The sequence below is a fragment of the Agrilus planipennis genome, unplaced genomic scaffold (assembly GCF_000699045.2).
Source record: "Agrilus planipennis isolate EAB-ADULT unplaced genomic scaffold, Apla_2.0 scaffold66, whole genome shotgun sequence".
Lineage (NCBI taxonomy): Eukaryota > Metazoa > Arthropoda > Insecta > Coleoptera > Buprestidae > Agrilus > Agrilus planipennis.
The window spans coordinates 701,043-714,746 of NW_020438868.1; the positions used below are offsets into that span (position 1 = coordinate 701,043).

The 13,704-nt window shown below is 34.9% G+C and overlaps 1 protein-coding gene across 1 annotated transcript in view; it reads left to right on the forward strand.

Annotated features, from left to right (window-relative positions):
- Positions 1-13,704, forward strand: part of LOC108734674 (sushi, von Willebrand factor type A, EGF and pentraxin domain-containing protein 1) — a 46,701-nt gene that overhangs the window by 11,979 nt on the left and 21,018 nt on the right. The window contains exons 2-4 of the mRNA XM_025976250.1: positions 7,643-7,714; positions 7,833-7,866; positions 12,897-12,978. Of these exons, the coding sequence (XP_025832035.1) occupies positions 7,646-7,714; positions 7,833-7,866; positions 12,897-12,978 (185 nt within the window). The 5' untranslated portion in view covers positions 7,643-7,645. The remainder of the gene's footprint in view (positions 1-7,642; positions 7,715-7,832; positions 7,867-12,896; positions 12,979-13,704) is intronic.

The window sequence follows — 13,704 nt, forward strand, 5'->3', positions numbered from 1 at the left end:
GCAAATCTCTTACCGCCAAGCCATTTTTTGAGATTAGGGAACAGAAAATAGTCACTCGGGGCTAGGTCTGGAGAGTAAGGAGGGTGCGGCATCAATTCAAACTTTAGATCGTTGATTTTAGCCGTCGCAACGATTGACGTGTGCGCTGGTGCGTTATCGTGATGAAACAAGATTTTTTTCTTCGCCAGATGAGGTCGTTTAATTTTCACCTCGTGGCTCAAACGTTGCAATAAGTCTGCGTAGTATTGACCAGTGATAGTATTACCCTTTGCAAGGTAATCAATGTATATAATACCTCTTGCATCCCAAAAAACAGTAGCCATAACCTTGTTCGCCGAAAAAATTGTTTTTGCCTTCTTTGGAGTTGGTTCCCCTGGTCCAATCCACTGTTTAGACTGTTCTTTGGTTTCAGGAGTGTAGTGGTGGACCCACGTTTCGTCAACGGTTACGAATCGACGCAAAAATTCGCTTGGATTACGCTTATACAATGACAAATTTGCGGTAGAAATGTTTTTTCGAATCAATTTTTGGTCGACTGTTAGCAAACGCGGCACCCATCTTGCACAGAGCTTTTCCATATGCAAATGTTGGTGCAAAATATGTTGCACACGTTCATATGACATCTTACAGGTCTCAGCTATCTCACGCACTTTCAATCTGCGGTCTCCCAGCACTATTTGATGAATTTTTTTGATCATATCTGGAGTTGTGACCTCAACGGGGCGTCCTGAGCGAGGCCCATCAGAGGTGCTCACACGACCCTTTTTAAACTCGGAAACCCACTGCTTAACGGTTGAATATGACGGGGAGGATGTCCCCAGTGTTGAGTCCATCTCTTTTTTAATTTCCTTCGGCGTTAACCCCTTCAAATAAAAGTATTTGATGACAGCACGATTTTCCTGCTTTTCCATTTTTACGAAAACCACAGAGGCGTCTTGTTCAGCGTGCTGTCAAACCTACACTAGCAAGGAGATCGGGCTGAAACTATAGCTACAAGCTATCCAAGGATGGTACTATAGAATGTCACCTCAAGGTAGGCCTAGTGGCGTCATCTCTTGGTTAGGCCGGAAACTTATCAATCCACCCTCGTATTACGAGCAGTACAATAACATACCTGACATACGAAGCATTATTCAATACGAGTACTTCTACAAAATAGAGCCAAATGGAGACGAATCTCTATACAAATAAACGTCATGAATTGGATCAGTTTCTCTATAAGGATTTGGAATGATAAGGGCTGAATTCAGTCAATGCAAAACAGGATACTTCATTATTAATTTGAAATCATTTTTTTTTTTCGATTTTTTATTTAGCCACTACAAACTACCTCAAATTAATGAGGGAAAAATTGTTGCTGTTGCCACACCCCCGCCGGGAATCGAACCCGGTACCTTTGGCTTTACGCACCAATGTTCTGACCACTAAACTAAAGGCAAAAGTCCCGGGTTCGATTCCCGGCGGGGGTGTGACAACAGCAACAATTTTTCCCTCATTAATTTGAGGTAGTAGGTAGTGGGTAAATTAAAAATCGAAAAAAAAAAATGATTTCAAATTAACATTTTATATTAATCCACTATTAAGTAACTAACAATGTCATAGGATACTTCATGCAATTTAATCATTGTTATACATAATTTCAACATATTACTGTTTTCTATTTCATATTATTAGGTACACACTGTATTATAGCGCAACCACTCAATTTTTACAGCTCAAAAAAACAATCGAACAAAGAATTTGCAGAGAAACGTTGCCCATAAGCCATGAAATGTGAAAGTCACAACTAAATTAATAAATGTTGGACAACAATTTAACGTTTTTGACTATGTTTTCTGTTCTCGTAAGTCACGACAAAGACTTCTTCTTGTCTTATCAAAACAACTCTCCTCGAGCATTTCGAATCAATTCCAGAGGAAACCAAAAGAGGAGTCGAATATTGTTGCCTTTAACCACAAATATCTTGGAATTAACGTTATTAACTTTTGTTTGTTTTCATTTTCATGTTCCCACGTTTTCGAATCTTTTCGTTTTTTGGACTTTCAACATGTAATTTCGTAAAATCCGTTTGCTTATCAAGATACTGCACCTATTTATTTCCCAAGCCCGCTAAAGTTGTTATTATTAGACTTTTACAGTAATTCTGACAGATTTTCTAGTAATGTGTAATAATATTCAGCTATCGAGATCTATTTAGCTTTACAATAAGGAAAAACCTTTCGATTTTTCCACTTATTAATATTACTAGAGGATTAACGACCTAATAAATAATCATGCGGGATAAACCCTATTGAGTTATTATTTTTGTAACTGGAATCCTTTTTCCAATAACAACAACATTTCTTCAAATCTGATTAACTGCAATCACTTTATGAGTACCACTAAATGTGTGATAATAATGGATTTTATTGCACGCTTATTTAAAAATTACTTTTTTTTTATACTTTTCCTTATAATAGCACGAAGGAACATCATGAACTTTAATAATATAAATTCTGTAACGATATTCTCCTGTAGCAAGCAGATCTACTTAGGAAAAAATCATAAGTACGTAATAAACTTGGTTTCATAATCTGTTAAGTTTAGCTCGCTTATTAAGGTTGGAAACTGATTAACCCGCTCTTACAATACGTACAGCATTGAAACAATTCTCATAAGAGGCGCTTTCAAAGGACAATAGGCACACATGATTTAATAGCTCTACTTGACTGTGCCTATTTCGTTTAATTTAATTAGGCGACTCAAGTCGTTGCATAAACTTCTCAGATACTTCTTTTGTATAACGATCATAGGATTTACACAACCGTAAAACTCCGCAGTTACGCCCGTTTTCACTTTCTAAGGCGCATTGTTGTTGTCACTTGTTGTTTCTTTATAGGATCTCATCAACAATCACCGTTGTAGGTGTAAGAACAAAAACATTTCCAACAAATGACTTCTACTGGCATTATACAGGGTGTAACAAGAATAAGTGCCAACTTTGAAAGATGTAAACTAAATTACAATAACTTACAATCTGAAGCCGGCCCTGTGTCTGAATTGGCAACATATTAGGTGTCTACCGAATAACGTAATGCGATAAAAACTGTGGAGCTACATGGATAGAGAATGTAAACTTGGGGATTATCGAACATTTAAGATAAACAGAAGCAATTTAGTATTACACATAACTTGTGGATTAAATAAATACATTACAGGCAACACTATCTAAATGTACAAACACAAAAAGGATAAAAAATGTTTACGTAAACATAAGTCAGTAAAAAAGCATCATATGGATAATTATAATATTATTAAGACAATTTTCCACACCACATTTGAGATATTGTCAAGGCGCATTACCTTTTTGCTGGTGGTTGTAAATAAACTTACTAAACAAGTCAAAAAGTCTAAAAATTTCATGCTGCACATTTACCCAAACAAATCTACACTGATTCTGGTAATCACCAGCTGACTACAACTGTGTTTTTTTCCGAAAATTTGATTAAAAAAAGATTTAAAACGAAGTAGTACATCTTAATATGAGCTTACATGCTTTGCATTAACCAAGACGTAATGAAGAACATTAAGTTCTTGGTAAATAATTTACTGGAACTACCATCAGACGTAATTTGCGATTAGATATCATCAGCACGTCAGAGATAGTTTCGATAAGGGCTTAAAATTATTATATAAAAGTAAATTTAAGGATAATAAAATATTTAGGTGTACCATTGGAGTAATTAACTAAAGTATTCAAAAGTAGCTGTAAGTTTTAAAACATTTGAAGCGTTCGGAATATTGTGACCGAATTATTTCGATGAAATTAATTTAACCGGATGGTCATGAAATAAGTGAATAAATATGGTACGTAAACCGTTTGCTGGTTGCTTAAAACCATCGCCATTGGTAGTCTTATGACCACTGGAGTTCTAATGGTCAATTTCTATGCAATGAATACTAACGGATAGTTGGAGTTCAAAAAATTATAAAGGTACCGTTACCGTGGTCTATCTGGGGCATGGATTATGTAGTTGGTGGTATGCACACGTTATCGTACTAGCTTCCATAATATTCATAAATGCAGCGTGTTATATTTTATGCGTGCCTCGTATTTAATATAAGCACGGAAAAACAGGTCAAAATATTACACTTTAAATAGCGTCACTTGTCATGTAATTTCTTTTTTATAATCACCTACATATAATGGTATCATAATGACGTTTATAGGTGGCAAGTGCGATATGGGTATGACCCTATTTGACTTTTCATAGAGGATATGGAACTGTATAACACTTAAGCAAGATCAAAACAGAACTTTTCGTGCATGATCTTGGACTTTATCTTCCATGGATCAATATTTTGAGACTTGCGTTCAAAGAAGCACTAAGAAGTTGTAAATGGAACATTTGCCTTACAGAAAATACTACAAATGGCGCGGTAAACGCCATCTGTAGTACGATGCTACCTTTTAGGATTACCTATACTCCAACAAGGTCCATTTAAATATATGGATATCTACTTGCCGAAACGAATCCCGGCGTAGCTAACCTCAACGTTATAGGCACGTTATCATAATCGAATAAAAATAAGTCGAAGTGGTCTGTATTCTGTCGAAACTGTCAGACGAGGATGGCGATTTCGATCTTTTTGGATCTCATCAGCGCGTCGCAGAGAGCTCCGACAGAACACAGACCAACTTTTACCTGCTGTCTTAACAGCGCGTTTTAGAAAATACCACAAATGCCGCGGTAAACGCCATCTGTAGTACGATGCTACATTTTAGGGTTACGTATGCTCCAACAAGGTCCATTTAAATATATAGATGCGACGCGACGAGATGATGAGATCCAAAAAGATTGAAATCGTGATCCGCATCTGGCAGTTTCGACAGAATACAGACCACTTCAAATTATTTTATTTGCCTTACAATTTGACAATGTAACTATTAACTCATAAATTTCTTTGATATTAACATTGTTAATTAAAAACTAATCCAAAGAATTTACACATACTACATATATATGTCATCACCTTCATTTATAAAAAAAAAAAATAATTGTTAGTTACTGGTTGGTCTGGCGTGTGACCCTAGGGTTTCCTTCTTTATTTATCTTCATACAATTTTATTTTCACCATTTGAATGTCACTGTCAAGAACCCACTTTAAAATGAATTAATGTGTGTTACTTTTTAAGTCACCATGAGCGAAGAAACAACTAAAAGAATATTTCAATTTAATGGATGGGTTCTTGTTTAAGGTCAATGTTACCCCGTGGTATCGTCAACTTCCTTTTCGGCCAGCAATGCGTCCTCTAGGCAAAGAAAATCTTTCAATTTATGAGAAAACTCGTACTTATTTTCATACAGATGTAACTACGATAAGTGGATTCTACCAAAAAAAAAAAAATAAAATAATGTCAGTAAAACTGCCACTCGCATTCATAGCAAGTCGTAAATGTTTCTTCATATAGGAAACAGAAATAGATGATGGGGATGTGAGAGATTGACCACTAACCAAAGGTATAGAATGGAAGCATCGCAGTAACCAACAGAAAAGAGCACCTTAACACTATAAGGATGGACATATTTTAAAATAAAAGACCTTGATGGACTCATCCCAAGGGGAATAGGAAGAATATACATCCCAACTGAATTGGCTTAATAGAGGTAACATGTCGAAGATCTACAGAAAACTCATCTACAGCGAAAAATCTTACAAATTCCTCCACGATTTCTCCGTGTTTTCAAGCTTAATTTTTGGATAGAGTCAACTTAATAATAACAACAAATGACATCTCTCTTTACGCCTATTGATTGTGTCAATTTTCTTCCAATCTATTGGCATGTAACATCGTAAGATCCATTCGAAATTTTCACTTTCTTAATAATGATAAGCTTCCAAATCGTGCAGCGCCAGTTTGGAAATGAAGGAAAGACGAAATATACGCAGTTAGAAAACTGAATTTTTCGCATCGTCAGTATTAGCTAATATGGAAAGTGTTCTTCCATTAATAAGCTGTAATCTGTCTGGTCACAGTCGGCAGTTTTTATGCAAGCGTCGAAAACGGCTAACGGCGTCCGACGGTTTTAAATCCATCAGTTTCTCTTAAAGATTCTGCGGCGACTCGATCCTTCATGAGATGAAAATGGACGAGAGCGATCGTGAACGGGTCCAAAATCATGACTGATGGATTCGATGCAGAAAAGTGGGTCATTGAGTAATGCTATGTGCCGATTTCTCGCACACAATGTTTGCCTTAGCCTTTCATTTTTCAAAGGCCGATGGAAAATTATTATGCCGGATTGCAATAAAAGCATCTTCACCATTTCTAAGAACTTCCTACTACAAACCTAAACATTAATGATTCTATTCAGCACTTTAGCTCCTACTATATGTATAAATGAATCTTCACTAGTTATATCCCTTGACAAAAATTTTCAGTCTCTCTCCAGTCTCTCTTAGTCTTTCAGCATCTCTGAGAGCATCTCTTACAGTCTTTCACAGTCTCTCAGTTATTGCCTAGGTGTTTTTATGGATCTCTCACAGTGTCTGTATGACAGACTCGAGTCTCTCGTAGAAAGACTGGGATCTCTGAAATATGTTGAAAATTTTAACCATGTCTATCGAGACACCACTTATTGAGAGATTCGAGTCTCTCGTTCAGAGAGTGAATACGAAATGAGGATCTCTCTATGAGCGCTAAACAGTTTTTTTAACAGTCTCTCGAGTCTCTCAGCGACACCAGAGAGACGTAGACTCGGGTCTTGCTTTCAGAGACTCTGAAAGACTGAACATTTTTATCTGGGGTAGGCATTAGGATTACTAATTTTTAAAATGAGATAAAAATTGTGCTTATTGTATAAATAAATGATAAAACTTTGGGTGTTTCGGACCTGATGTTAGAAATGATTAAGACAAGACAAAGGCCAAAACCAAGGCTATCCCAGTCTTGGTATTGGTCATAGTCTTGCTCAAATACTTCTAGTATTGCTGAAATCTAGTTTTTGGATCCATTACAAAAATGCCCTGTTAGGGTCTGACCATTCGCCTTTCAGATTTTGGTATATTGACTGTAAAAATTTGCCGTTTTTACAGTTAGATACAAAACAGTCGTTTTTCCCAGATTTTTATCAATACAAAAATCTTGGTATTTTTGTTAACCAAGACGGTAATGGTACAAGTTATTAAAACTGGTACAAACACCAAGAGATTGAAATATCTAACATTACTATGCGGTGGACCTAATCCTATCAAGTACTGAAGAAAGCGTCTGCTGTCCCCATGTTTGTGCCGCCCGGGGCACATGTCCCCCTTTGCTTTTAGCCTTTGTCTTGTTCGTTCGCTCTTGGTCTTGATCTTTGTCTTGCTAGTATAAAGACAGTCTTTGAAAATGCAAGGTCAAGACCAATTTTGCTCAACACTACTTAATATCTTTATTCTTGGTCTCCTAGTAAACTAGAAAAGCAATGTATTAATCCATAAGGGTTTGATTTTATCCTATTTATACCAAAAAGTAATTTAAACATTGTACGAATAAAAGATCCTTCAAAAATGATTATCTACCGTACAAATCACCAAATAAAGAATTTTCTACACACAAATTTCAAAGCCAAGGATAATTGCAAAGGTGCTTTATCAATTATTGTCTTTTTTGTTACAGGGTATGGTGATAGCACTAAGGGCAACCCTAGTGGTGGCCCTAATAGGAAATATTCACCTTTCACAAACGCAGGTAACTTCTTTTACTACATTTATTAAAGAACATAAGCAATTACTACTTACAAAAATTATTTAATTACAAATAAATGTGACGTACAACTTTCTACATTTTTTTCCTTATTCTTTTGCAGGATACCCATGCTAGTCTATTCAATTGTCCTAATGGTAAGTAAACAATTCTCATATATCTATTATCATAATTATCGGTAGAAAATTTAAAAACACATAGACACCCTATGATAAATATGTGTGTCGTGTCTTTCTCTATAATTATTATCAAAACTTACTATTATATTATCAAGGTCATTCAGATTAATTTATTTGAGCCTCCTAGAATCCGCCTGATTAACATTCCTCCCAAAATAGCACTGACCAAATTAGCCGGTCATTTAAATAAATATTCGCGATCGTCAAAATAATAATGGTGCTGATTTTTGCGGTCATCCTTTCGAGGATTACAAATAGATTTATAGATATTATCCTATAATAGTACAGGTAACTGTCAAAACCCGTTATTTGCGTAAGCATTATTTGTTTATTAATTAATTCTTTACCGCTTTGATTCGTGTTCGAATGAGTCAATGATTTCCATTTCACGCCGGACCTCTCTTTCAATTCTTCGAGTTTATTCCATGCAGAAAAATCATGTGGAAATGTACAAGAATCAGTAAAAATAATATCCAGCAAATAAATTAAAAGGAAAATAATAAAATAAAAACACTTGCAGTTTACAAATAATTATAGCGGTTAAAATAAATTATTTCTAAACTCCAAGTGTTTTTATTTTATTATTTTAAATATGGAGTTACATTACTTGAAAGCTTCATCGATTCAATTTTTAAAAGGAAAAGTTACAAGAATGACAATGTCAGAATCGAAGTCAGGATAAAGACAAAAACTAGTTTAAGTTTATACCGACGTCTTGTGCTTCCTGTTTTCATCATTTTAAAACGGATATAAATTTAGAAATCCGATTTTTTTATTATTTTCGTACAAACGCGTTTATAGGCAGTTGTTTATTTCAATGTTACCGTTACAGCGGTCCAATTAAAATGCTGTTTCTGTTTCGGGGACGGTGTGCTTTAAAGCCGTTACTTCTTGCATTGTTTTCTTGAAATGGTTTGCAACATGTGTGTGGATAGTTCAATAGCACCGCGTAAATACTTGTCCGATACGTACATGTCCAAGTCTAACAAAACAAAGAGCTTTCTTGCATGCAAGAAGTGCTATTTCGTAAAATTGTAAATGGCGTATTAATTCCAAAAGAAAAATCTATTGCATACAGCGGGCACCGTGTAAAATCGCTATCTGCCATGGAGGTAAATTGATCAACCAAAGTCTTAAATAGAATTTTGATTGAAAATGAAATTACGACAAACCAAGCATATGACTTCAAAAAATGATACGTACAAATGACAGAAGATGGAACCCTCTATAACCTATAGCGATAACTAGATCTGACCAAAAGCATCACAATTGATAGAGCTGTGTATCTCCATCTTCCTGTACTTCCCTTTTCATAAAACTTGTTCATTACTTTTCTCACTCTCGTTGCTTCTCATTGCATTCTTTTCTAAGTTCTTTCAGCGATGTATTTTCTTTTGTTATTTTATCTTGAATCTTGGATTCTGATTCAAGTCTCTACAATTTCTGTTGCATTTAAAACATCCTGGTGTGACTTAGTCAAGCTATAACATCTTTTCTCTAATAGCTCCATCACTTTCCGTTTCTTTTACTCTCAAGCATCAATCTCATAACTTACTTTATTACATATGTGTGCATTTCTGTCTAAATCATTTTCAAATCTTTCTCCAAATTCAATTATTTGCACATTTTTAAGGGAAGTTCAATCGAAACAATATATTAACTATTTTATTAATAAGTCCTTTACCGAAATGGTAAGATTAAAGAAGGATTATTTGGCGATCCTTAAAATTCTCGTCCTGTCTCCTCCTCATCCTATGTAATCTACTTCTAGTTCTTTTTATAATTTCTTAACAGTACCTAATTAATTACCATACCATCGTCAAAAAACTCCAGGAGATAAGAACCCAAACAAATGGATACTTAATATCAGTATGTTAAAATTTGTTGAGTAATTAATCAATCTTTGAAAGCCGTAAAAACCGTTTTAATTATCCTACGTATTACAAGTTTAAGGAAATGTTTCGCGATTTTTATGTAAATATTTTCAAATCAGTGTGGGCGACTGGGATAAACAAATGGTCTGACCCATGAGTTCCAGAGATATCTAACCGAGATGAGTAAGTCTTGTGCATTTGATGATGTCTTTGCAATAAAACTTTTTACGTAACATAGTCTATACCTCTACTGAACAAATTTTATACATCTATGTAGCTATGTCCGTAGACCTTGGCTTGTTGTAATTCAATTCTTTAGTTCTGTACAGAAGGAAACATGTTTCCTATTATAAAAACTGCATAAGTTACGTTACAAAGTGTTTATAGGTATATTTAAACGTAGGTTGGAGAAAGGCCTTTTCGTATCTATCAACATACGTCCTTAAAAAACAGACAAAGAACGCGATTATACTAAGAAACACGCCGCCCATACCGCGAATTCCTTCGGATATTTTTCTATGACTTATTTATTGATACTTGTACACATACGTGCGTATCTTGATTATGTAGAAATTGAAAGCATGGGTGTTGTTTCGTCAAAATTCTACACAGTCATGCCATCAACAATAATCATATGCGAACATCTCAGCGTAGAGTTTATCTATTTCTATTAAGGCGTCTTTTCAATCACTGTATAATTGTTCTATGATTCTGCGTAGGTATCTGTAGGTGTTTGTAATGATAATTCCTACAAAATGTGATAATTTGGACATACTTTCGACATTTAGAATGTTGTCATCGAAGTTATCATCATCATGCGCACAGGGTAGTCAATCCTAACACTAGGTGGAATGCACTTCCGCTGTCTTCCCATCCTCAGCTGATCTTCGCATTTTTTTTTTCAATATTAGGAAGGGAGTCAGACAAAGATGCACACTGTCACCGTTATTTTTTAATCTATACATCGAAGACGCGATCAACATCATTTAAGACAGTACAACTGTAGGGATAGATTATAGACGGGCAAGATTATTATGTTTAGATTTGCAGATGATATAGCAGTATTAGGAGGATGGAGCATGGAGGAGTTAGAGATAGCTTTAAATAAAGTGAAAGCGATATTGACAAAACAGTATTGTATGAAAATAAATAAAATCAAAACAAAAATAGTGGTATTCAAGGGAAGAATAAGTAGGGAAAGACATTATATAAAGATAGGAGACGAAAGATTAGAAGAAGTGGCTGATTTTGGGTATCTAGGAAGTCAGATAAGTCAGGTCGGAAGAAGTTGTAGGGATATAAAGAAGAGGATAGCGCAGGGTCGAGTCTTCTTCAATACAAAGAAGTCACTTCTATGACTTCTTTAAAAATTCGAAAAATATTGTTAAAGGTGCGTTTGGGTGGGTGCGGCGGAAAAGGTTAGAAGCATTCAAAATGTGGTGTTACCAGCGAATGATAAGGATACTGTGGATACAGAAGGTCAGAAATGAAGAGGTAATGGAAAGAATAGGAGAATACAGGATTTTATGATCAATAAAAATAGGCGAGATAGGTTGATAAGACACCTTCTCAGATATGAAGGTCTAGTCAGAGAGACATATTAGAGACAGAAACAAGAGCTAAGAGGAGTAGAAGTAGACCTAGATTCGATTACTGTTCGCAAATAGCAAATAGTAGATGTGGGATGTTCTAGTTTTAGGGAAATGCGAAGATTAGTTCAGGGTAAGGAGTGGAGGTGCGTGTCCAACTAGTCTTAGGACTGACGGCCTTATAATGATGACAAACAAAAATAATGCTCGTTTAAATGGCAAAACTTATTTGATAAGAAAGAATTATAGTTTCTTCAATTATCTGGAAAGTACGCTAATGATACGTTTTGATGAGTGAATAAGTAATCACTTTTTCCTGGAATAAGTGAGAAAATCATATTTTTTACAGGGCTAGCAAATCTGCAGCTTAATGGGGTTTAAAATTATGGAGATTAAACTGAATGCTCTGGGAATATAGTTCCCGAACGTCGCGGTGTATTTTGTCTCTAATGAAGTGTGATTTGTAGTGTGACAATTCTTTGAAAAGTAGTTAAAAAAATTGGCTTTTAGTTATCGATTTTTAATGAAGGCAACGTCCTTGGTCAGAGCGGTGTTAACTTTCTCGCTTTTAGAATTCTTTAAAGGTAAACGCAGGCACTACAAATTACATAGGAAATTTCTAGTTGCGCTTTCTTAGAATGTCAATTATTAGTAATGACCAGTCGCCACAGTCGGCAGCAACGTATACCTACTCACTGCGTGGTATAATTAACCGAAACAATTAGAACACTGCCATCTTTTACACGAACTGGCAAAGGCAAATGCTGCTCTAACACATCCTATTAAAGATCCTGTTTAAGAACATCTAGGACATATATAAATACACTTTTACAAACAATTGCTTGTGTTTCAATTTTTTATTTAGGTACAATAGGCACCAAACTTTGATAAACAACTCTTGTTTTCTATTTTGTAGTCATTCTTCATCGCTGCAATTAATTTTTAGTGATTTATTTCGAGGTTCATTCCTGAAAAAGCAATCCGTCCGATATTTTTTCAAATATCTTTCTATTTTTTAACCTTCATGAATGATGAAACTTTATATTTATTATCAATTATAATTTTCCCAATTAATCGTAGTATTCTATTTTGATAGAAAGTTTTTAAACGAGTGCTACTAAACTGCTAATTTATTATACAGTATGCGGGTTTTACGATTTAATGAAAACGTTGCATGAAACTATTGCAAATTAGCTCATTACGATTCTGTTACATGTTGAAAAAAGTAGGAAATGCACCAATAAATGGGATACAATTTCTAACGAATCCGCGATGAAAATGATATAAAGCGAAATGAAATTAACACGGCTCTAAAATATTATTCACAGTCGGTTAGCATGTAGAAGTGCAACATGAATCAGAGCAATAAGAAGTTACACTTTTACAATTGCACATGCACAAAAAGCATACTTAAGAAGTCATTAGAATTAAAATAGAAGAGAAAAGCTTTTGGTCCTTCGAGCCGGACGTATAATATTAATATATGTACGAGTTAGTAATCCAGACTTTCTTTCTTATTTTTTAGGTTGGGAGCTTCGTGGTCTATACTGTTACAAATTTTTCAACATTAGACATTCGTGGGAGAAAGCCGCGGAACTTTGTAAAAGGTAAATTAGTCTTAAGAGCATTTTTCTGTTAGTTACCACTAATCTACTTAAACAGACACACACTACAACCGCAATGAATCTCATTCGAACGGTTTATCTTTGAGGAAATTGTGATGATAACAATAAACTAAATGGACAGTAATGTACTGTAAAGTAACCACCTACGTCCAGGAACAACATTTCCATTAGAAAGCAAAGCATGTCGTGTGGACGAACGTTTCAATTATATACAAAAACTTTCAATAAACATACAAAAGCTTTTGTCCTTGTATTACACATGAACAGCATATTTCTGAAGAAAACGACCAAAAACGGTATAACTGTTCAGAAATCTAAACTATAAAGTTTGGCAATTGTCTCCAACAAGAAAATTGTATAAAAGAAAGGGAAATTATAAATGCTTTGCTATAAAGCACTCCTAAATATCCTTGAATAAAAGAGACAATACGGTTAAACGTCAACTTTCTTTAATTGAGCACTGCCAAGTAATATATTATCTTAATTTTGAACTAAACGTAGCCTATTTTTAAATAACTGAAGAAGTAGTAGAAGATTGTAAAACTGGATAAACGTAAAATTGGAATTAAAATTCAACAAGCGGAACAACAATGAAAAAGGCATTCCCAGAAGCTTTTGAACCTTCAAGGTCTCCGAAGTTGACTGCTCTTATTATTTCAACTGCCTAATAGATGTCCAATCCGATGATATTCCATATAGAATGTCTCC